The 24103-nt window shown below is 38.6% G+C and overlaps 1 protein-coding gene across 2 annotated transcripts in view; it reads left to right on the top strand.

Moving 5' to 3' along the window:
- The window catches only part of FAT3 (FAT atypical cadherin 3), a 305554-nt gene that overhangs the window by 180851 nt on the left and 100600 nt on the right, over positions 1-24103 (top strand). For both annotated transcript variants that reach the window (XM_062487540.1, XM_062487541.1), the window contains exons 4-5: positions 20997-21311; positions 23251-23461. In XM_062487540.1, the coding sequence (XP_062343524.1) occupies positions 20997-21311; positions 23251-23461 (526 nt within the window). The remainder of the gene's footprint in view (positions 1-20996; positions 21312-23250; positions 23462-24103) is intronic.

Genomic DNA, 24103 nt, shown 5'->3' on the forward strand with positions numbered 1-24103 from the left:
GCCAGAAGAGTTACAGGCTTCAGTGTGCAATTCTAGCAACAGTCTTTGGAACTTCCTGATTGAAGGGATGAATTGTCTGCAGTGAGAGATGACCTCTCCTTCCTCTTCATAATGGTATAGAATAAGTTGGTGCTTTTAAAATGCTGAGGCTTTTCAGTATCTCTCCGATGAGCACATGTGGTGTGGGCTCTTCAGACATTTAGCCAGTTTTGAAAATTGTATCCACAGTATCTGTTAGTCCAAAACACTGAAATAGCTATTTAAATTTAACACTGTCGATCCATTCAGAAAGTATCTTTTAGCATTTGTCATGGTGAAAAACCTGTCTATTCAAAGTGTCTCTAAAGAATAAAAGTAGCTGTTAATAAGCATGGTCAGAACTTTATATCTCTTCAGAAGTGACAAAGCAACTGAAGGCAATAGGTTTAAAAATAGTGTTACAGCAGCCTTAGCCTTTGGAGGTCCAAGTCATGCGCCCTAATTGACGAGGAGGAGAAATGGGAACAGAGTATTGGCTTAGTGCAGCTAATTTTTAGCCCACTTAGTACTACCAGAATGGTAACAGTGCCTCTCGAGTGCCCTGCTTTTGTCACAAATCAGTATACACAAGCTTCATCAATCTTCCTGCTGTGAAGCTCGAGCACAGCACTGAGAAGGATGGCAGTAACAGTGCAAGGGGTTGTAATGAAGACAAATTGCTAAATCTGATGTGAGTGTCAAAATACATGGGCTGAATGAAACACATTGGTTTCTATTTACCGTAGGTACACTAAGGGTACAATACGCTGTGTTACACGGCATGTATTTGTATGCAGTAATTAGAGGGAAACATGATAATCTGCTGTAATTGGAGCCTTCTAAAAAGAATTCAAATTTCTACTCATTTAATGGGGAGTTGCAAATGTGAGGGGAATGTTGATAGAGGGATTATAATTATATTCCACTTGGAATTTGGTTCACAATATCACTGGGGAAGTTGCTGCTGGAAAGTTTATGGCCACAGTTTGCAGGGGAGGAGGAGTTTAAAAACTTGCTAAATGTCATTTAAATATAGCACTGCCTCTCAGTTCTTCCCACAAACACCACACTGGTTGCTCAGCATTTGACCAGCCTGTGTTCTCCACCATCCTCCTCTTTTCCTCCAGCATCTCCCACACAAGAAATTAACAAATTTAGGTTTGTTTTGCTGTTGAGCCTGCTCACTTGGGGTGTAGCCCTTGCTAGCGGTGATGCCTGAAGCCAGTGATCCTTTGTGAGAAACTACAACATTTTCTGAAGAGTATAGGCAGCTGTGTGGCAATATGCTCATGTATATTTTTACAGGAGAAGTACAAAAGCTGAAGTTCATTGGGTTTATGTAGCTGTACAGTGTTCTACAGCACATTGATTGCTTAAATCCTGGATTACAAGTCTGTGTAAGCATTTGTTTCATGGTTCTTTAGCATTGCCCACATTTGGCAGAGAAAGCTGCATTTTTTCTCCGTGACATGCTGGTGATGGTGTAAAAATGAGGCAGTGTGTCTGATTGAACATTTTGTCTGAGGTTTAAATGGTTCCAAAGGCACATGCCTTTCCCTTTTTAACACTGAAGCCTATCAGAAAATGCAAGGAAAGTTTAAAAAATAGGTAAACAGTCTCTTCTTACCAACTTGAGTTTGAAAACTATTACTGGTTGTGCTTCCTGGAAATAAGAGAACTATTTTGATTATTTCTAAGACACCTGGAAGTATTTCTAGTTGAACAGTTGGTTTACAGAGGCAGCTTTCTAAAAAGACAATGAAAGATGTATCAACGTCATCTTCAAATGGTGGCACACTGAACTTTAATGTCAACTTCAAAGTTAAGGGGAAAAAAGAAAAGATAAAAAGAAGGGGGAAAAGAAGAGAAAGACGTTGGGGAGGAAAGAAAGGGAAGAAAACAAACAGTTCTAAAGTAAATAAAACACATGTTCATCTCATATTACCTCTCTATGGTGGTGTCAGCAGAGGGAAGATCCACCTGGCCAATGTGGTGGTAGATCTAGCAGAGACACGAGGTCTGGGCTTAGGAGGCATGAACCGAGCTCATTCACCCCATGATGAAGGTTTCCTTCCTGCACTCTGTGTTCTTCTGCTGCAATTTTTGAAAGAAGCCAACAGCTTTCCAAGGGCAAGAGGTGACTGGAGGTTAAAACTATCCTTCAGAGGCAGATTTACATGTGACATTGCCCACTGCTTCTCACGTATATTTGGGCAGAAAGCCTTACACAGCAAAATGTGGGAAAAGTCCTGGTGTGATTCATCTGTCTGCAGTGACAAGTGATCTCCTCTGCTAGATTGTTGTCTCTAACTTAAGTGATCTGGCAAGAGGAAGAGTTATCAAGTGCATCACTGAAAACATTACTAATTCCGTTGTTAAGTAAGTGGTCTCTGTGCAAGAGATATGAACAGAAATTTTAAACAGCAAAATAATTAAGGCATTATGTTTTTACAGATTACTCTCTTTCATTATTATAAATTTCAATAGCTCCCAAATGTCCTGTTATTTTGGATAACGTCTTGAGAAGAAACAGAAGCAACAGAGCCTAAGCATTGGGAAAACTGATTTTAATAACACTTTCCTTCATGCATGTGGAATCTTAATTCTGTTTTCTTATTCAGTGAAAAATACCTGCTTATAAATTTATAATAATGGGGCAAATTAAGCATGGATTCGGGAAAAAAAATAGAGTTGTGTGTTTAAAGTCCTCAGTATTCCATCTTAAATTCAGGTAGCCATTGGAAAATATGCCCACAATTCTGATGACACTATATATATCTGTATATCTAGATATCTAGATATATATATACCAAAAAGAAAGAGCTAGAATGGGACTTCTATATCAAATAGTAGCAGTGACCCTCAGCTCATTTCAGTTATTCAGTGAAATACCAATAGCCTTGAGAAACTGGGTGTGCAAAGAATGTCTGTGACATTTCCATAGAATTTGTAGACTTTTAAGTCAGCCCTGAGGATGCATTGTTTACTTTTTTTGCCTTTAATGGCTGATTTCAGTCTTTATTTTTTTAGATAATAATAACCTCATTCTTTTAACTTTCTCATAATCAGTTTGATTCTCTTAAAATGGTTTTGCACATGCTAACACCATGATGATTTCAAGGACAAATATTCTACTGACAGTTCCATCAGTGCATCATTTTTATCAGAGTACCTAACTCTGGCCTCTCTTGGAGAGTGCTTAAGCCATCAGCTAATCTGATACTGTATGGAAGTTCTAATATGGCAGGATTTTAGTCCAGCATTAAAAATCTCACACTTGTTTGGTTAATCTATTTATTTTTTTTTTATTTGGGATACCAATAGAAATGAAGAAAAGCAGTCCTCTTTTCTATCTTTAATGAGCTTCCTAAGTAAAAAATCTTCATAACTCAATATGCAAAACTGGGGTTTTGTTATGAATGCTTGATGATTACAGCAATGAGCCAGATATCTTACAGACCTTCTATAGGTGTAATGTAAGCTTGTGTTTATTTATTTGGTATTAAAATAAGAAAGCACAGCTCATATATTATTTATTCCGTCCTCAGCTCATGGAAAAGATTTTATTTGACTTTCCCAGTGCATTGATATATGATGAGATACCATGAGATACCATCTACAGTGGAATACTGCCCCAAGTGCATTTTTTACTAAATCATGTTTCATTGGACAGTGAGTCTGCTAGAAATGGGCAGGAAACAATTGCTATTATGATCCAGGATAAAAAACTGATTACCTATTTAGATGAAAAACTGGTCCAGTATCAAGATACAGATGATTTTGCAGGTACTCATTCAGGTTCTTGTTTTGAACAGCCGGGCAAGATTAGAGTCATCCAGGGCTGAAGCTTTGGTTCACACACTGCTGTCTGCCGTGGTGGTTATGTCTCATTAGAAAAATCACATTTCTGATTGCCTGGAGTTCTGCTTTGGTCGAGGAATGATTTGCATATATCTGACATTTGTGGAGGGAGGGTGGGAGGTTGTTTTACAGATTTCATGAATCACTGACCTGAAACATTGGGTCATGAAATGAAGAAATTAATATCCACAAAGGACAGCTCTATTGACTTTTTCATGCTGGGCATCAAATGCCTCTTTTAGGATTTTCCTTGTAGACCCACAGCAATCTAGCAGCAGGTCTTTGCCCTAAGCACCTCAGCATGGAAGCATGGAAGGAGGTATTCAGCTTAGAGACTTTGTTTGCTATCTTATCAGCCATTTTCCAAATCTTTTAAAAGCATAACAGAAAAGATACAATCATGCCAGGAAGGAAATCCAGCCTGCAGTCAGCCGCCCTGCAAGGTTCCAAGCATCTCCTGGGAGCCTAGGGGTGTATCAGCACTTCCTTGACCCTCTGGATCTAATTAAAATCTCACTGGACTCAGCATCATGGACTAGAGCAAGAAAGTTGTCTTACGATTAACTAGCACTATATTAAGATGTGTGATGTCACTGTGAAGAGGAGAGAGTATTATGCTGGGGGCTAGTTCAATTCCTTTGCTTATCCTGAGTGGTGTGCTTAGTCTGGCTTCAGTAGCAATGATTTTCCTAAATTTATCCCTAATAATCCAAGGATAAAAGAATTAGACATTGGTGCCCATGGCTGCATTTCCCCAGGTGTGTTGGAAATGGGTGAGTGAATACATGAGAGAAAAGCAATTTAAAATATACTCAATACCTTGCTCTTCCCTTTGCAGAACTGTGAGATAGCAGAGCATTAGATTGACGCAAATGAGTGGGAAAGTATTACTAAAACATCTAGTTTTATTGCCTGCTTCGAAAATTAGGTCTGCACCCATGTGTTAAATGCTGTTGAAACACAGAGAGATGTATTAGTGGTCTTCCTTCTTGTTTTATAAATCATTCCTCATGCTAAGCTTATGCGGGTAAATTCTGTGGTTGATCTATATCAAGCTTTTCTTTTCAGTCAGGATTTAGAAGGTTGGTCTAATGTTGCTTTCTCACTGAGAGATTAGCTTATAGATTAGCTCAGAGCTAACAGGTTTTTTGTTTTTTTTTTCTTCTAACCAGCACAATTGTATGTCACTTAAGTTCTGTAGCTCCCTTTCTATGGGCTGAAGCCCACCTACCAGGCCCAAATTGGTCAGATATACTCTTTCAGGATGTCTCTTTTGCCAGACTCCGTGTTTGGTGAAACAAAGAGTCATTGTGCAGGGTGCGCTGCTTTCCTAAATCTTCACGTTTTTATATCGATGTACCAATGTTTTAATCTTCCACAAAAACCACAGGAAATCTTTCACATTATTTGAATCTGTTTTAGATATACAGAGCCTTTGTGTTATATGAAACGTCTGCTTTAGTGCTAGATCATGTTTTTTTGTAGCATGTGTAATACCCATCAGCTGCCAGACTGTTAATTTATGTCTGTAATGTTTGAGCATGCAAACATTCATGCACACACACACATTTTGCAGAGGTCTTATTTTCCTGCCTTCACTGCTAAGACCAAGCTGAGAGTTGAATTTAGGGCAGGGGAGCATCTTCTTCCTCAGTTAGGAATGCATCTTTACTAAAATCCTATCTGGGCATAAGAAGTCCTAGCATGCCTTTTAATTAATCCATCATTTACAAAATGCCCTTGAACAAGATTTGCATCCATTTGTTGTTTCTCCCAGGGTGATCTGTTCTCAGCTGTTCCAAACTCAGGCTTATTGCTGCTAAAAAAAAAGTTGATTCTGGGATTTTTTTCACAGTAACTTCACTTGGCAGCACCATTTATACGCACCAGTTCCAACCACCCAGCAATACTCTATGTAAAGATCCCAGCGATAATGCTTAAATTTTATTATATTGAGTGGCCTTTAGGTTGCTTTGACACGTGTGTTTTGTTGGTGCTCTGTCCTCTCTCTTTTTTGTCTTTCCCTTCCTAGTGGTTTTTTTATTCAGGGGTTTATCATTTCCAGTACTGGTGATACATTAAAAACTCAGCATTCCACAAAACTGCCCCCACCAGTCCATGTACTTTTTCACAATGATACACAATGAATGCACAACATTTTCTTTGAGCCTCATCATATCACACAGTCTTCTCACTGTAGCCTGTAATGTCCCTCAATGTAGTGTATTTTCCCTCTTTTTCTGAACTTTCAGATCTTTCCCACATCACCACACTGTCCCTCCACCATATAATCCTTAAACATTCATACCGATCAAGAAAGGACAGGATAGGAAAATGTCACACAAAGTCATGGTAGTTTGAAAAACACTTGCAGTTTGTTTGCTTTTTTTTTCCTTTAAAAATAATTTGTTATAGCAAAAGTGCATCACTGTGTGAAATGTGCTGAAATAAGATGGGAGCTCTTGGCATAATTTGTAACATGACTCAAATTAAGGTATTTACTAGATACCTAGAGATAATAAAACCTCTAATTGGGTTGAGAATCAGTTTACTAAGCATAACTGACTTTTTTTTCCTCCCTAAATATATTATCATAGAACATAAGAATCCTAATGTTTGTCTTATCTGACTTCAGCTTGATAATAATCAGAGACCAAACAGTTATTTTGCTTTTTATGAGAATATGATTTAAACAGAAAAGTACAAAGACCCTGAAGCATCAAGTGCAAAGAAATCAGCCCTCAAAACCAGTAATTTTCTTTTCACAGCCTAACAAATCTCACTTGTCAAGGAACAGATTAATCTCATCATTCTCAAATGTAATATTGCTGTTTGCTAATCTCTCATGATACAGAGACATTGAAAATGTTATTGTAGCAGTCCTAAAGTACGTTTTATGGTTTGGCAAAAAATAATACTTTCTTTGGCATTGAATATTCTAAGTATTCAAAAGCAAGGATTAACATGAGCAGTTGAGAGCAAAAAATGTCAGAATCAAAATAATGAGTTATTTTTTCTCACATTCCCTGGGAAAGTAAAAAATACAAATACTGCTAATAGCAGTCTGTCGATTCATGGCTTTGACTTTTCTGAGACCCAGCATGTTATCTTTAATCCAGATACCAGTAAATAACTTAATATTTTCTTCCACAAACTCAAATAAATCTAGTTTTCCCATTGTATCTTGTTTTCTTCCACTGTCCTTCCAGATAGTTACTAAGGTGTTGTATAAACTAAAACAAATGTTCATAACCCTCAGATTGTTATTCTGAAGACTTTACTGGGGAAAAAAAAACAAACCAGGGAGAATATAAACACATGGGTTTTTTACATTGCCACAATTTTTTAAAACCCCAGTACTTGACCACAATTTAAAAAACACTTAGAAAATTTCAGCTAAATCATAAATTTTAGACCACACATTTTGGCTAAGCTAAGAGATAATGCTTTATTATCTGATACATCAAAGTATGCCAAAATGGCATGATATCTGTTGACTGAGAGGGACAGAAGGCAGAGAGGGATGTGTGTTAGCTTGGTCTCAGTAGACCATAATTTGTAGCAGAAGGAATCAAAATATTAACTGACACATGAGGTTAATTTGCATTTACTCCTTATCCTCCTCAGCAAAACCCTGTTGTTCAAATGGACCTGAACAAATTCTTTTTGTGTAGCTTTGGACATATGTTTGTGGGATTGAATTGGATACTAAAGCCTATTTTGTCTTTTCCTCTGGAGTTTACCAAGTGTATGTGCAGATAAGGATCTTTCACTATTTTTGTTGCGATGCACTAAGTACTGCCTGAGTGCAGTCTTCTCTGCAGCACCACAGCCAGGGAGTGACATTTAAAAAGTGAAATACTACTTTCTTTGAATGCCTTCTCTTCAGGCATTCAATCCTCATAATATCCGACTCTCAGTGTGAAAGTATCAATTGAAAGCTGTGGCTTTTTTAATAAAAAGAAGTCTGAAGTGTACAGAAGATGTGTTATTTCTGTAGCCCTGGGAGGGTGCCTGATGATGGATCACTGTGGTGACGGGATGCCCAGCTTCCAGCAAGCTGCTCAGGTCCCAAAAGAAATCCTTTCTGCTGCAGCATAGTGCTTAGCATGAGGCAGTCATTTATCCTGCTTCCTGACAAAACACGTTACCCAGCTCAGAGCTGTGGGATGTTTTTCAGCTCATTCAGTTCTTGCAGAGCTAATTTGGTGCCCCTTTCCCTCTCCTCCAAGCTGTAGCTGAGAGCTACCTCATGCCTTCATCCTAACCTGAGATACACCCTTGGTTTCTCTGGAGTACTATACACTCAGCTAGCCCTTGAATCCCTAAAAGGTAGTAGCTGAATAAATTACACATTTGTGCACTGTTTTCTAAAGGTTGTTGAGAACGCATTTGTCAGACTTACGTACCAAAACAGGAAATGCACTTGAGCTTCACTTGATTGACAAACTGCCTCACTAAGCCTGTAAATCAGTTTTACATGTTTTGTCATATTAGTAATCTGTGGATTAGATCTGCTGCTAATACTCCATTTCAAACTGGATGCACTTTTGGAGAGCAAGTTTGTTTCTATTCCGTATGGAATTTCTCGGAGGGAGCAGTGGCAGCATCTCTAGGTAATGTCAAGCAAGACTCCACATTGTGGGAGAACATCTGCAGTAGTGACCCAGCACTGACCATGGGGATTAGTACATGGGGCTGCCACATCTGATTTGCCTGTGCCAAAGGGTCACGCCTCCTGCATCGGTCCTGACAGGATGTACTTGTGCTGTTCAAGACTTCCCATAAATCAGGAGCTTTCTCACGGCTGTTTCCGACAGAGTACCCTTCCCCTTTAACACCTCCTGAGACAGTCTCAAAAGCGAAGCAGCTCCTAAAACTTTTTCAATCTTTTCTGCTAAAAATCAACAAAGCAACTCATTAGAGGGACTCTTTCTGCTTCCTCCTTTCGCTTCCTTCACCTAGTGAGAGCTAATTGGAGGCCCATGAAATGAATCCAGGGAAATTTGCTGCCTTCTCCCATAGATCAGTCCTGCACTACCAAATTGGGCATATTGTCTTATGCAGTGTTTTATTGTTCCCCAGACCACATTATCAGGGAGGCAATCTCACAAAGGTTAATAGCATTACTTGGTTGTCTTTCCATCGGACATTCCTGGTCATCACTCTAAATCCAGTCATTTCACCAGTCGCTTTAGGCACCTCTACTGCAGTTAATTGGCTGCTGCTTCCCACTGACTTAAAACCCAGTTCTGTAAATTGTAACTACTAGTAACTGATTGTCCCTGCTCTTAACTTTCATTTCACAACTGGGAAAAGTATGTGTGGGTTGATATACCTGTCTTTTCAACCCCACTCTCTGACATTTGCAGTCCAATTATCGGTCACCTTGGCCATTAGTTTGGTCCAGCTGTCCTCCCGTTGGTATGCTATGTGTCAACACCTACCCCATACACTGCCCTAATGGGAAAATAAACAGTAAATTATGTGCCTGTATAAATCCAATAAAGAGTGACTTTGACTCTGTAAACTGTGGAAGTGAAACTGAGGTGTTTTATGCAGTTGTTAGTATCCCAGGCTGGAATTGCTGCTCTGTATTTTTAGAGCGTCACAGCTTACTGGAGTCAGGCAAGATATTTGTCTGTTTAGGACTGTGGTGCCCATGCAGTAAGAACATGAACCTTACGGGCTGTGCATGCTAAGATTTCTGTATTGCATTCTTGATTCAATGGTTGTCATCAGTAGAAAGCAGTAAATTCGTATTAATCATTCTTGATTAAATATTTCACTTCTGCAGATAAAAAGTATGTTTCCTAAGCTCTACTCTGTTTTTTCATTTTATTGACCCTTTGCACAGTAGTGAATGCCATCCTGTGGCTACAAAACCCAAATGCATGTTAAAGACTAATTCTGCAGAAGAATCAAAGTGCTGAGAATATTTTAAAAGTTGTGATCTTTTAAAATTCCTCCCACACTGCAGGAGTAGAATACCATCTAATTATTATTCCTACACATAAAGATCCCTTTCCAGGACTCCAGGCACTATGAAATTAATTAATTATAATAGTATTAATTGATTAATTAATATTAATAACCTCAACATTCTAAGTGTTACTCTGAGAAATAAAGGTTTTGGGACAGGATTTTTTTCTTTTCAGCACATTTGGGATATTAAAACTTGGGGACAGCTTTTCCTGTTGTATCGTTACCCCACGATGACTTTGTTCCCATACACACACCTACTTATTTATGTTGGCAGTATGGTCTTGACACATTCTGAAAATTACTCGTGTACATCGCTGTTCACAGGATCACTGGCTATGTGTGTAACAGATTGAACCAATAGGGAAAAAAATTGTGCTGAAGAAAATAATTGCATGTGAAGTTGCTGTTTCTTTAAAGCAAACAGAAAATCCCACATTTGCCTGGGTGCTAAGTAAGATTGTTCCCAGTCAGTTATCAGGCATAGAATGGTGATGCTGCAGTGGTACACAGCTTCCCTACCCTTTAGCTGAAGGCTCACAGCTTTCAGGTATTCATGCAGCTGAAGCCCAGGGCTGGGCAAAATCTCAGTGAGAATTAAAACCACTGAAATTAGGTTGTTGAGCTCTGGATGCCACCCAGAGTCAATGGGAAAATTCCCATTGATTTCCAAGTGTGAGGGTAACACAGCTGGCCAGTACTTACCTACCAAGAAAGTGTCTGTAATTATTTGGCTGCTCAGACTACATGAGATTGGTTCATTAAGGCAGTATTTGTCTTCACACTTGCTCTGTGTGTCCAGTTGTTCAGTATCTGTGTACCCTGCTGTCCATGTCATGGCTGGGGAGGCCGAGACTATTCTCAGGTGTTTGTGGTGACTTTTAGAGATTCAGCAGAGCTGAGAAAAGAGCTAAACCGACTTAATGAAAAAGAGGGTTACAGTGAACCTGTCCCTAAAGGTACGCTTAGCTTGTCAGTCATGTCTAGTGAGAAGGAGCAAGGTTTGTACTGTGTGTGGTAAAACACGGAGTCCTGTTGCACCCATCAGGGAAGGGGATCATAGCTCTCATTCCAGAGCTGAGTACCAGAACTGTTACCTGAACTTCAGTTTCACACCTTTGTACTGGACGCAACACCTGAGCCCGTTTTCCAGGTTGAGTTTTCCAAGCTGGAAAACCAATGTGGAAAAAGTAAAAAAGGTGATCAGTCCAAGAATGTGAGATTTACTTCAAAATTGGAATCTTTGTTACTTTTGTCGCATACTGATTGATTCTCAACCAGCTTGTAAAATTGACCCCATGCCTATGTAAATTGGCTAGTAGATATTTACAGGACATATAATATCAAAGACAAACAGAGGTTGAGATAATAAGGCTTGTCTGTATTGCCTGTTAGATGAAAGTGTGATTAAGTATGGCCCAGTTAATGCCTGTTATCTGTCCAAAATTGATTTGTAACAGAAAGTTGTGAAGTAGGCATTAAGAAGTAGAACTTGTTATTGCTAAAATCAGAGCAACTTTTGATATAATTTACTTTAACCTGGTCTGACAAAAACAGGATGATATTGTCATTAAAAAATCTGCCTTGGGTAGAACCCCAACAAGCAGGCTCCTTATTCATGCTTATCTCCTTCACCTTATTTTAATTACTTTTCATACTGATTTTCTGAGATTTTTTATACTATTTTTAACATATTTTATGATGGAATCCTCATCTGACTCCAAAAACTACTTTATTCAAATATGCATGAATAATTGCAATGATATTGTCCTCTAAGTTGATGAAAATTTTACTTTGTACCTCCTTGATAACCAAAGAAATTGCTATCAAGCAATTTGAATATCATCAGAAAAGAATCATATCTTCATTTTTTTCCCTTTTTTGTTATTGAAAACAGTCACTGCAATCTTCCTGGGTGACTATTCAGTAAGCACAGATTAATTTCTGAGGCCTAAACCATACAGTTTTGCTTTTTGCGTATTGAAAATATCTTTAAAGGATATTCAAAAATTGGGAAAAGCCTGTATCACTTAAAAGTCTGATTTATATACTTTCCACCCAGCTACAAAATCAATTTTTATTAATCACTTTTCTAACTGGAAAGCTTTATTTTTGACCATAAAACTGTGGAAGCTTCATTTTTTACTGTGAAAAAACTAAATTGCTTTTAAATGTCAGAGGCCACTTGTCAGTCTATCAGTTGTAAAACCGTCTTTAAATCATTTTATCTGTATCTGTCGATGGAGAGCACTCATTTCTTGCATATTGTGGAAAAACAGTGTAAGATGAAAATTGGGTATTTTTTGGCATTACTGATGGAACATGAAGGCTTTTACATTAATATTAATGGTTCTGGCTTTGCCCACTTTGGTATTGATCAAAGGCTTGTTTGTATGTGATGAGTTCAAAGATAGAGATTTTTGGTGGAGGGGTGTTGGCTGGCAGACTCTTAAGTTTCTATCAGTTGTAGAACTGGAGAATTTAATCACCAAAATTGTAGCTGTACACTGCACGTTCCTTCAGTGAGCAAACACTTGGTAAACTCGCCCCAGCCTGACCTGGGGAGCGGGCATGCCTCTCCTCCTTTTGTTCTCAATGCCATCACTCACTGCTGCCTGCCTTTTGGGTGGATTTGTTTTCCTTCGGGCGTTCATTTCAAACCCTGATTATTTTGGGAGCCCTGCTTGTAGCACAGATGCACGAACAGTTTATTAGTGGGTGCAAATGGATGACAGGGGAAGATGGGGCTGGATGTGCCTTAATCTGCTTTTCAGCCAGAGACAAGGTGGTGTCATCCCCAGTTAGCACATCAAGTGTTGCTTCAGGGGAAAAAAAAAAAGGAAAGTCTTGCCTTTCTTTTGAAAATCCCTGCTTCTGCTTTATATAGCAGCATAGAGTTTGGTTAGTGTACCTATAAAGTAAATAAACCTGAGGAACTACGGTGTATATCTTTCATCTCATTGCTGGCCAAATAAACATTTTATCTCCTCAGTAACAGCAGTATTGTTCTAAAACTGACCATCACAGACCCTCACCTGAGGATGGGTAATTCAACATCAGAAGGCAGTGGATGTCAGCGTGACAGAAATCGTTTAGAAGCAGGTTTTTATATTATAGTTTAGGACACAAGATGATTATTCCCTTTGAAGACTGAAAGTTTTAGTTGAAGTTATTGCTTTGTTGTAACAGAAGCTTCTGCCACAGGATGTTCAAAGGGTGTACAGAGCAAGCTCTTCCACACTCTGCCTTTTCTTAGAGGACCTTCAAATAGATGGAGGGCTATTCCCACACACCTGCTCTGAATCCAGGAGTTTCTGCTAAAAGACTTGGGAGTTAATTCCTCCTCAGCTTTGATACCTGGGGTCCCGTGCTACAAACTGACATGTCTGCCCACCTAAACAAGGATGTAAAGTAAATACTTGTTGATTAGTTAACTCCATGGTGACTAGTACTATAGCTTGATTAGATTTTGGCAATAAATCAGTGTGTATTTTTTGAGCAGGACATGTCTGTTGATAGTTAAAACATAAATTGTTAATACTAGGAAAATATGTCAGAAGCATGAATAACATATTGTGTCTTTATTAATAGGCAGATTTTTTTTTCTTACATGATTACACATATTGACTGGTCTAGTATGAAAAAAAAAATTGAAGTTGTAACAATATGTAACCATCTTCATCATTTTGGGTAAACTGAAGGTGTTTGGTTCCTGCTTATAGTGAAGATGAGAATCAAGTAGCTTTTGTGGATAGAAAATGAAGGGTAATTGAATCTTTGTGAAAATAGCTGTGTGCTGAGCTTACAAATTGATGCACACCTCTTTTGAAGCACAAAAACTGAGAGCTACTGTATTTCCTGAGTGCCAAGATAAGATTTTTGGAGAAAAGCATTAGGTGTAGAGGTAGATCTGATAAAGGAGAACTTATCAATATTTAATCATAGGTGTTTCTTATCACAAGAAAAGCAAAATCCACAAATGGGTGAAGTAGATATTGAGGTATGAATCAGATTAAAATCAACATCGAGAGTAGTACTAACATTAAACTGCATGCATATCTTGATTTGCAAGCTTTATGTTATTTAAACCTGATTGAAGTGAAATATTCTCACATTTGACTATTCATTTTCTGTTCACAAAACTCTCAGATGGTAATCTTCACTTTCAGCAGGAGCTAAATACCTTCTTCAAAGTTTACTGTGAAGATTAATAGGCTGCTTTTATCTTCTTTCTCGTTTAGGGTCTGTGATGGTAGTTATACTTCTGTTTAGTGATAGGTTGTTCCTCAAGAGGTTTCATATGCCTAAAAATTATTTTTAAGGATTTGCATATAATACTTTACCATGTTTATAAGGTGTCAGTCTGAAGGTGGGTAAATGTCCTTCGACAGGTATTGTCAGGGGACAGTTCAGACTGTATTCTGCTTTTCAATTCTTTCTTCATTATATATTTAGCAAGACTCATTACTGTAGCCTCATGAGCAAAGAGAGGAAGCTCACAGTGTACTCAAAAGACCTTTACAATTTTTGTTTGGAGACTGAGGTTGATGTTCTTGCTGTGATCATCTCAGATTTTCCGATCTTCTTGCTGCCAGCTTCGCAAACTGCTCAGCACAAGATGTGATCCGTGTGGTTTCACGCTGCTGTTATCACCTAGGAGGTCAGAAAAATTCCAGTTGAGTAATGCTCTTCCTTACCAGAGGATTTCTGCTGAGTCTTATGTGACTGTACACTACAGTTATGCAATAGAGGTAAAGCTTTTCTGTGTTTAATTCCACCAGTGGAGGTAAAAGGTGCTTCCGCTCTTCTGGAAAATGACTGACTTAGGGTCACTTCTGGACAGTTTAATCTGCATTTCATCAAAAGCATACTGTATTTGAGTAGCATTCCTAAGGATTATAGTTTTCTTTTTATGCTGGGAAAGGAGAGGGAAGGTGCTTTCTGAGATTGCCCGAAGGAGTTTCCTTTAAAACATGACAGGCTGCTCTGTTTTCCTGAGAAGCTAATGGAGTAATGGTTGGTTCTGCATTTAGCATGTATTGATTGAAGAACACTAAATAAAGCCTGATGCACTAAGGTCACCAGGATCTCCAAACTGTAATGAACTTTAAAAGCAATGCCTGTGGAAAATAGCTGTTTTTCTTTTAGAGGGTCACTGTCAAGAGCTATGCAGATTCTTCCTTTTGTTGCTACTAAAGCTGAAATACAAGTCTTCATTTTCTTTACAGAAAATTGTTTACTGTTTCTGTTTCAAAAAGCTTGTCAAATAAAATGGGACACAGGATAAATTTTGGACTTCCAAGTCACCCATTCTGATATTTCATTCTGCCAGGTCCTTTGGTTACCATCTATCAGTCTCAGCACTCTGATTCGAACAAAAGTTAAGATTTGAAGCCTCTACAGCTTTCTTCAGTACACTCTTCTAATATTTAGGTTTGCAAATACTGTAGGGAGCATTTAACTCCAAATGAAAAAGCCTGCCTTCCTTCCTTTCTTCCTGTCTTTTGGCAATACAGCACTGAAATTACCTGATGTCATCGTTAATTCTCAAATGGTTTAACAGACCATTATGTATCATTTTCTATCTTGAGTGTGGCTGGAAGCCATTGACATTCCTAATCAAACACCTAGAGTGTTTATGTCAGTAATAATCTGTATTTAAAATGTACTCTAAATTATTTATTTCTCACACCTGGCCAGAGTGAATGTATTAATTTTTTTTTACGTTTGAAAACAAAGATTTCCCAGATTAGCACATTGTAAAGGAAATAAGGAAAGATGGATCATATTGATATGATTGGAACTCTTTTGAACAAAAAGTGTAATTTGTCTTTTGGGACAGCACCACATCCCTTAGAATAAGTGAAGTAAGCCCTACCTATTTCTTTCCCAAGGTTGCTAGATAAAGGGTTCAAAAGAGAAGGTATCTAGTTTGCTGCAGCTAACTCAGTTTTGAAGTAAAAAAAAAAAAAAAAAAAAAGAAAAATTAAAAAAGTACATTTGTTTTTCTCTCGTATTCTGTATTTGAGCTACACTGCCTTCACTTTGTAGCAATAATCCGACATGTAGCTCAGTAACAGCGTGCATTTCAAAAAAATATTTCCTTGTAAGAATTTAGCCACGAGTTTAGTCTCTCTCTGAAGTAGGCAGAGATAGTAATTCAGTGCATCTGACTTTAAAGTTCTATTCATCCCTTGATGAGCTCTCCTTTATAATCTTTCACTTCTACTCGGGCTGAATTCCAGAGACTTACAATAGGTACTGCCGTTGGTTTACACTTTGGCAGAAGAAACAAACCCATTAGTCTCTAACAGCAGGGGTATGCCTCAACTCTCCCGCTCCCTTTGATCATTTTTCTGCCTTCAGTAACTCAACCGGATTCTCTTTTCTAAGGTTTTCTGAAGCAAAATTAGCATTTCTTGTTGGAGGAAAGAGACTTTTACCTGAAGACCTCGTTGTGCACACTCCTTTGATGAGGCACAAGCATCTCAGCTCACTTTATTTTGCATTAAGCAGTTATCACACTAAAAAATAAACAAGCAAATATGACATCTTCAGCTTTTTGCAATGTTAATGACAGTGATGTGGCAGTTCCTCATAACTTAAAAATAGGGTAGTCTGAGTACTTCCTCCTGCCAAAGAACGATATGGAAGAAGATACTTGTTCTTCTCAAGGCTTGATGACTCTCATTAAACACCTGCTAATTGTCTTGCACTTGTTGAATAACATCCCTGCTAGGTACTCCCTCCAGCTGAGTTAATAATTACTTTGCAAGTTATGAGCTTCTGTTAATGAGACTCAATATAGTACTCTTAATTCAGGAGGGTGGTCCTTACAGTTGTATTTGTATTCTGAATGATTCAAAAACCACACCTCCTCCAATTAAGTGTCACAGTCTGACTCATAGGAGGAGTGATGGTCTCAAGGAAAAATTCCTTTTGTCACCATTGGTGAGGTCTTCTAGGCTGGATGAGGCTGGATTATTAGGCAGTACTTCCACAGCAGATGTCTCCTCCATGCCTTCTTCATAGTCAGAAGGAATTCTCACATCTAACATTCCAGCTGTGGTGTGTTAACAGTCAGTGTCAGTCTTCATTTTCACTGAGAAGGTCCATTTCTCTGGAAGTCCCTTTGTAGTTGTTCTGTGGACAAGAACATAAACATTAATTTCTCTCAATACTATAGGGAAGGGAATGTTAATATTTATAGACCAAACCTACTGAAGTAGATCCTGCAGAGGAAGTGGAAATTGTTTTACTTGCCGAAAGTTCTGTTATTACACTGAATTTTTCATAAGCTGCAGGAGATATTTTAGTACATTTTTCTCAAAAAAAACCGTGTCTGATAGAAGCATAGGGGATTTGAGGAGACCTTGTCCTGGTCTATCCCTCTAAATGAAACATTGTAAGGGAAGTGTGACTGTTGTTACTTTAGCAAAGAAATTCTCAGGTAACCAGTGTCTGTAGTGTATTGACAAACATATTTCAGTAAAGTCATAAGCATTAAAGCCAATGGATAAATACAGATTCCTAGAGGAAAATGCTCATTTTGTGGAGGGAACTGTAGTGGAACTGTCTGTAGGTTGTGAGAAAACAGTAGCGATGCTTAGGATTTCACCATCAAAATATATAATAGTTCATATTATTTGTGTTGTCTGTTGCATTCAGGCCCTATTAAATATAAAATAACGTTATTTTTTAGACACTCCACCCTTGTTGAATGAACCAGCCCTTTGATTTGTCAGGATGTCCAAATTCAGCTGCTTTCCTGTCTGTATCCCAGCTTTGAGAGGTTGTATCCTCTGTTTAGGCAGGATGAGCAGTGATATCTAACCAGTGCAGCAGAGGGGACCCATGGCTGGGCTGGTCCATCTGAGATGGACCATGGTAAACAGCAGTTGGGTCTGGATACCAGACTCATCACACAGACAGGAGAAGGCACTCACCATTTAGGAATGCTGACCAAGCAGCCGTTCCTCATCTCACTGGGAAAGATGTGATTTTGTCCTTACCTTTCTCCCATACTGATTACTGTGACGGACAGTCTTGCTGGGTTTTTGATGGCACGAATTGACAGGCATGTATTGAGACAGTCTGTCTCAGACTGACAGATGAATGACAGATGTCATTCAGATGTCATTCATCTGCATTACCTTTCTTCTCTGTTTTCTTTTTCTTACCTTGCTACCTGCAATTTTCTAAACAAAAGAACTACACTGGTCCTAAATTACAGCTTCTCTCCTGCAAGCTCTCCTGTGCTTTGCACATCTGCCTTTTGCATTTCCAGAGATACCAGCTGTGAATTAGCTTTGTCCTATGAATATCCTAACCTCCATCCTCTCCCTGGTTACCTTTTACTGTAATTTCCAGCTGTTCAAGGGTTTAGCTAAGAACTGTGGTAATGTTTGAATTGAAATTGCCATGGTTAGAGGGGCCCCCAAGTGCTGGTGTGATACTGTGTCCTGGTGGAAATGGTATTTGCAGAGTGATGTGCTGAATGACCTCTCTGCTTCTCCCTGGTTTTGTCTGGGAACAATTCTGAACTGGCGGCAATTTCTTGGTTTGTTTTAATTTGTTGTCATGGTGGGTTTTTTCTGTAGAGGCAGAGGAAATTTTTGTAGCTCTTTTACCTTGTTTATGGCTGGAACCTGAATAGCCAGACTGTGGTCAGGATGATGGAATACAGAAAAGGTGTCAGCCAGGGTGCAGATTAGGGAAATAATCACATCACTGGTGTGAGGGAGACTTAATTAATTTGAAAGCCTGCAAAGAGGGAATTTCAACTCCTGTGTCTGGCACTCAGAGCTTTTTGAGTGGAGCTGCATCCTGTAATTTTGAAAAGTTTGGAGTATCACCCAGAGAAAAAGGCTTAGCTGGTACCTAACATTTTCCTCTCCAGGGATGTAAGTTTTAGCCCAAGAAGAACTGAATAACTTCAGGAATTCTTCGTTCATTTTTATTAATCAGCTGTCATTTTGTGTTACTGCCATTACTCATTCCTGTTAGCTGTCAGCAGATATTTTCAGTGCAGCTTTTCTGTTATCAAACAGATTTCCCCAAGTTCAGTCTTACAAAATAAATGCATGCCTGCAAATACTTGCTGCCACAATACCATGCTAGTCAGGATTTCAGCAGTTACCTGACAAACCGAGAATGTACTGGTAAGACAGAATGATGCTTCACTTCTGGAGCAGTTTTTTGACTTAGGTAGGGGTTTTTTCACTTTAGTTGTTTGACTTCTATGTGGTTTTCATAGATTTTATTGTCATTGTTGGTTGTAAACCCTTTCTCTCACTCATACACATTTTTTGTTAACTGCTGCTAGAAGGTTGAAGAAAATGTCTTTAAAATAAAAGAAAGAAAGAAAGAGTTGTATTTGTTCAAAGAACACAAGTTTCCAGAATCCCGCTAATATTTCTTAATGCAAGAACATTACTCTCTAAAAAAGCATTTTGTTGTGTTTTTTTGGTTTTTTTAGCCTGGATTAGTTGTGTCTCTGATTGTTTCTATGCAATGCAGCTTGTACTGCTTGTCATCAATGATTATTTTATCTGTGGAGAAACCCCAAAAAGGTTTTCCTTTTCTAAATTGTGGTCTGGCCTAGAGTTTGGCCAGTTGCAACATGATGATCCCAACAACTGCTAATTGCCAAACCTGCTCAGCACTTAGGAAACTCTACTTCAGTCTTGAGAGAAAGAGGCCTGAGAGTGGTGCCTGTTGTTGGGAGGATGGGTTCTACTCTCCAAGTAGGTTCTGGGCTGTTTCGGGGAATTTACATTGCCACTGTATGTTGCCACGCTCCTCACTTTTCTGTAAATTGACCTGTTTCAGTCCCTGAGGCTGTCAGTCTGCTCCCTTCCACTACATCAGTTTTTAAACAAGTAGTTAAATACAGGAAAGGAACAATGTCTTTTACCTTCCTCATAGAAAATGCATTTTTTTCTGCTGATCTCAGTATTAAACCGGGGTTACCCTAGGTTAAAACTTTATACAAGGATGGGACAATGCCAAAGGGTATTATTACCAGAAAATTTTGCTTTGCCTGAGGATTGGACATCAGGACTATAGGATTTGCAAGGGAACACAGAAACGTTTAAAGAAAAAATAAAACATCAAGAAGTTACCAATCGATGTGCAGTGATCAGTATGAGCAGGGAAGAGTATGTAATATCTTGGTTAATTATCGTCAGAAATTGCTATTGTGGGATTTGGCATGTTACCATATGTAGCTGAAAATGAAATTTGAACTTCTTTCATGCAAACAAAAATAACTTTCTGCCTTATTTCATTCTCATTAAAAATGTGATCGAAATATTGAGGGAGAAGTTTGAAACATATTGATTTCATTTTGAAGGCATATTATTAAATCTCTTGAGGGCTTGTTGATCTTGAATCATTTCATTTTTGTAGTGTTTCAGATTGAAAATTATTAGTAATTCTGTTTAAGTTGCAGCTAAATTACTAATTAACTTCCATCTAAAAGATTTTATTACTCAAATGTTTCTGGCAGCACAGTGCACTCTCTACACAATGCAGCAGAAATTTTTTTGTTACCTGCCTCTCTTTGCTCCTTATAATCTTATAAAGCAGGTTTGGAATTAATGAGCTGTCACATCTTGGGTAGTGAATGAAAAGAACTGAAAGAAATCCTTTTGTTGTTTAAGAAATTCCAAATAATTAATGGGGAAAAATGACAGAGGTTCTTTCAGGGTTTAAGAAGAAATGCATCTTTCAAATTCTTTCCGTGACAGAAGAAACTTTAAAATATGTATGCAAAAAATGCAGGGATCCCTGATTAATGGGTTAATTCCAGTTCTGTCTTCTGAGATAAACTTGAAGAATTCAAGATAAAAGGCTTTTATTTTTTGAGAAATAGCTTCCTAGTCTGCAGGTTCCTTATTCCACATTCATCTCAGAAGTTAAAAGTTTTCTGGATTCCTGGATTTGCCATTGTGGACAAACTGAGTTAAGCACTGAGTATGTTTATAGTAATCATGTATTGTGTACACCAAAGATGTTGTAAACTGCAGGTTGGCTTTGGGGAAGGCAAGGTGTTTCCTTATGCTTCATGTTTTTCTCTGATTTATGAAGTGCCACTGTAGCTGTTGAGAATAACTTGTACTGCTGTTTTCCAGGTGACCGTCTCGGATGGGGGCACATCTCCCAAGCAGTCCTCTGTGTGGGTGGTGGTCCGGGTTCTGGATGAGAATGATAACAAACCACAGTTCTCAGAAAAAGCCTACAAGGTCAAGCTGCCCGAGAGGGACCGTAAGAAAAGAGGGGAGCCAATCTACAGAGCTTTTGCTGTTGACAAAGACGAAGGCCCTAATGCAGAAATCTCATACAGCATTGTAGATGGGAACGACGATGGGAAGTTTTTCATTGATCCCAAAACAGGGATGGTTTCTTCCAGGAAGCAGTTCACAGCGGGGAGTTACGACATCTTAACAGTAAGCACTCATTCATTGACAGACAAACCCATGATTTGACTGACTTTTTTTTTCTTTCATTTTTTAAGAAGTAGGCCCTCCTGTATAAAGAGGAATAGCTAACCGTGGTTTTGCTCTGTATGTAAGACCTAAATTAAGGAATCTAGTATTCTTATACAACTACCACCAAAAAATTGAGTCTGGGAGATCATTCCTGCTATTGCAGGTCATGAAGTATTCTCTGAGTGTTAAGTCAGCTTGCAGATTGTTAGCATAATCCATTCCCTTGAATATGCAGAAATGAAGACCGAGCACTTGTCTGCTCCCAAAAGTTGTATCATGTTGACCTGGCAGATACAGCTACAAATGGGTACTTACCTTTTGTGTGGACACAGTTATTTGCCCTTACAGAGGTCATCTACTGTCTCAGTTGAGTTGCTGCACCTAAGAGAGAACTAGTACTTTCCTCTGTGTTGGAGAAGGTATTTCAGTTAAAAGAAACCTCAGTCAAAATTCTTCTTTCAGAACTAACTATATGGTGAAAGAAAGGGGGAATAAAGCATGGTTGAGTTGATATAAAGCCATATAAGACTGGAATGCGTGCTCTTCATCCACAGAAATAAGCCGACAAGTTGTAGTTAAGGAGTTGAAATAAAAATGTCAGAGGTTCATGATGTAACATCTGGAAGTGGGTACATACAGGAGTGGGCTGTCTTCATATTTATTCCTTTGAAAAGGAATAAATAACAAAACATTGAGAAATACCTAGAAGTCAGAGTAGAGGAGTAGAGCAGCCTTCAGGTGAGTGAGTACTTTTCCCTTTGATGACCCTGAAGTCATATTTGAGATCTGAGCCTTCTTACAATGCAACAACTGAAGATTTTCTACCTAGAAACTGCTCATCACACCTTCAGTATCTTTTCACAAAGGGCCTGCCTGCCTGGAATGGAGCAGAGTGATGGGTGTTAGCATCAAACCCACTTTAAACATTTTGAAAGGAAGAAATAGGGCATGATATTTCAGGGAAAAAAAGTGTTTCCCGTTTTTAAAAGATATGATAACACCATACTTGGACCATATAGTGGTCCTTTATACCCAGAAATGTTACTTTTTTTTTTTTTTTTTTTTTTTTTTTTTTAGAAAATCCCTTTGGTTAACATTGATGTTATCCTCCAAGGCTCCCATTTCATAAACTTCATTCAGACTATTCTTAAGCCCAGTGTTTGTTGTTGCTCGTCTTGTCTTTGCTATGCTAAATCCATTAAGCATGCCACACAAATATCAAGTCTATCCATCTTTCTAGAGGACTTTATAATAAGAAGAATTAGCACCAATCAAAGCAGCTTTTAAATGAACATGACAGACAGGAGAAAGAAAATAAAATATGGCAAAATTTTAAATTATGTTAATTATGGAAAATGAGAGAAATTACTTGCAACTTATTTAATTCGATTAAAGATCCTGAGGAAGGCAATAGAAGGAATATTTATCTGCAACAGAGATGATATTTGAAAGCAGTCAAACATGCTCTGGGTGAACATGTTTTGCAAATGCATGGTCTTACACAGGGCCATTACAAAGCTTCCAGCTTTGCTGCAGGAGGGAGTTGGGCGCAAGATGAAATCAGAGGGGGAAGCTGGTTCTGGAGAGGAGGATCTGTGTGGGGAGTGTTTGAATTGCATCTGCAGGAGGCTTCACACCAGCATCTTTTAAACAAAACATTTCAGTTTCAAAACAGCTTTTTCAGTGAAAAGTCAAAGCAATATGAAAAAAATAAAATCTAAAAAAAAAAAAGGTGCGAACTGAGGAATAAGCGTTTATCTTCCTCTTTTTTCATGAGATTTTACATACAGGATCACAAAGGCCATTTTCCAAGCAGTCACTGCACTGCAGTAGAATTAGGCCTGAACTGCCAAGCTGGGATGCTCAGCCTGAGCCCTCTTTTCTTTGTGCCTGCCAGATAAAAGCAGTGGACAATGGCCGGCCTCAAAAATCTTCAACCGTGCGTCTGCACATTGAGTGGATAAAAAAGCCTGCACCCTCGCCCGTGCCCCTGACTTTTGATGAGCCCTTTTACAACTTCACCGTCATGGAGAGCGATAAAGTGACCGAGATGGTCGGGGTGGTCTCTGTGCAGCCCTCGAGCATCCCTCTCTGGTTCGATATCGTCGGTAAGTTGGGAGCCAGCGCTGCGAGGAGGATGCCCCAGAAGCAAAGCGTGTGGCTGTGTGGTTTTGAGAGCGAGAAAACTAACTGTGAACTGTCTCCCTACCCCCCCACCCCCAATTAAATCCATTTTCCTAGTGATGAAATGAAAACACTATTTTAATGTAGTGATAACAGTAATAATAATATTCCTGCTTTTGTTCTGACTCCTCAGCTAAGCTTAAAAAAGCGCTGTATGGCTGAATTGTTTTTTTTCGTACTATGTTATTTACTGCAATCTTAATGTTGTCTGTCATTTAAATTCTATTGTCATACTTTGCTAATCTCATTTCTAAATGTATTTATGGTACTTAGACTTGCTGTCCCTCATTTCTCTCTTTCTTCACCTTTTTTTCTGCATTCTGTTCTTTTTTTTCTGCTTCCGACTGCCCTGCTTCAAGGTGGCAAGCATGCTCGAGAGATGTTCTATATTCTACAGACAGCTTGTGGGCAGAACTGTTCAACAGAAGGTACCCTTAGTGCAAACACATTTGCTAAAATACAACTATCCAGGCTGCCTTTTATTTTTTGCAAGTTTTTTGAGACAATTTATATTACATCTTTCATAAGTGCCTGTGACAGGATGCAATGCGACACATGGATGTGCT

This window comes from Cinclus cinclus, chromosome 2, assembly GCF_963662255.1.
Source record: "Cinclus cinclus chromosome 2, bCinCin1.1, whole genome shotgun sequence".
NCBI lineage: Eukaryota > Metazoa > Chordata > Aves > Passeriformes > Cinclidae > Cinclus > Cinclus cinclus.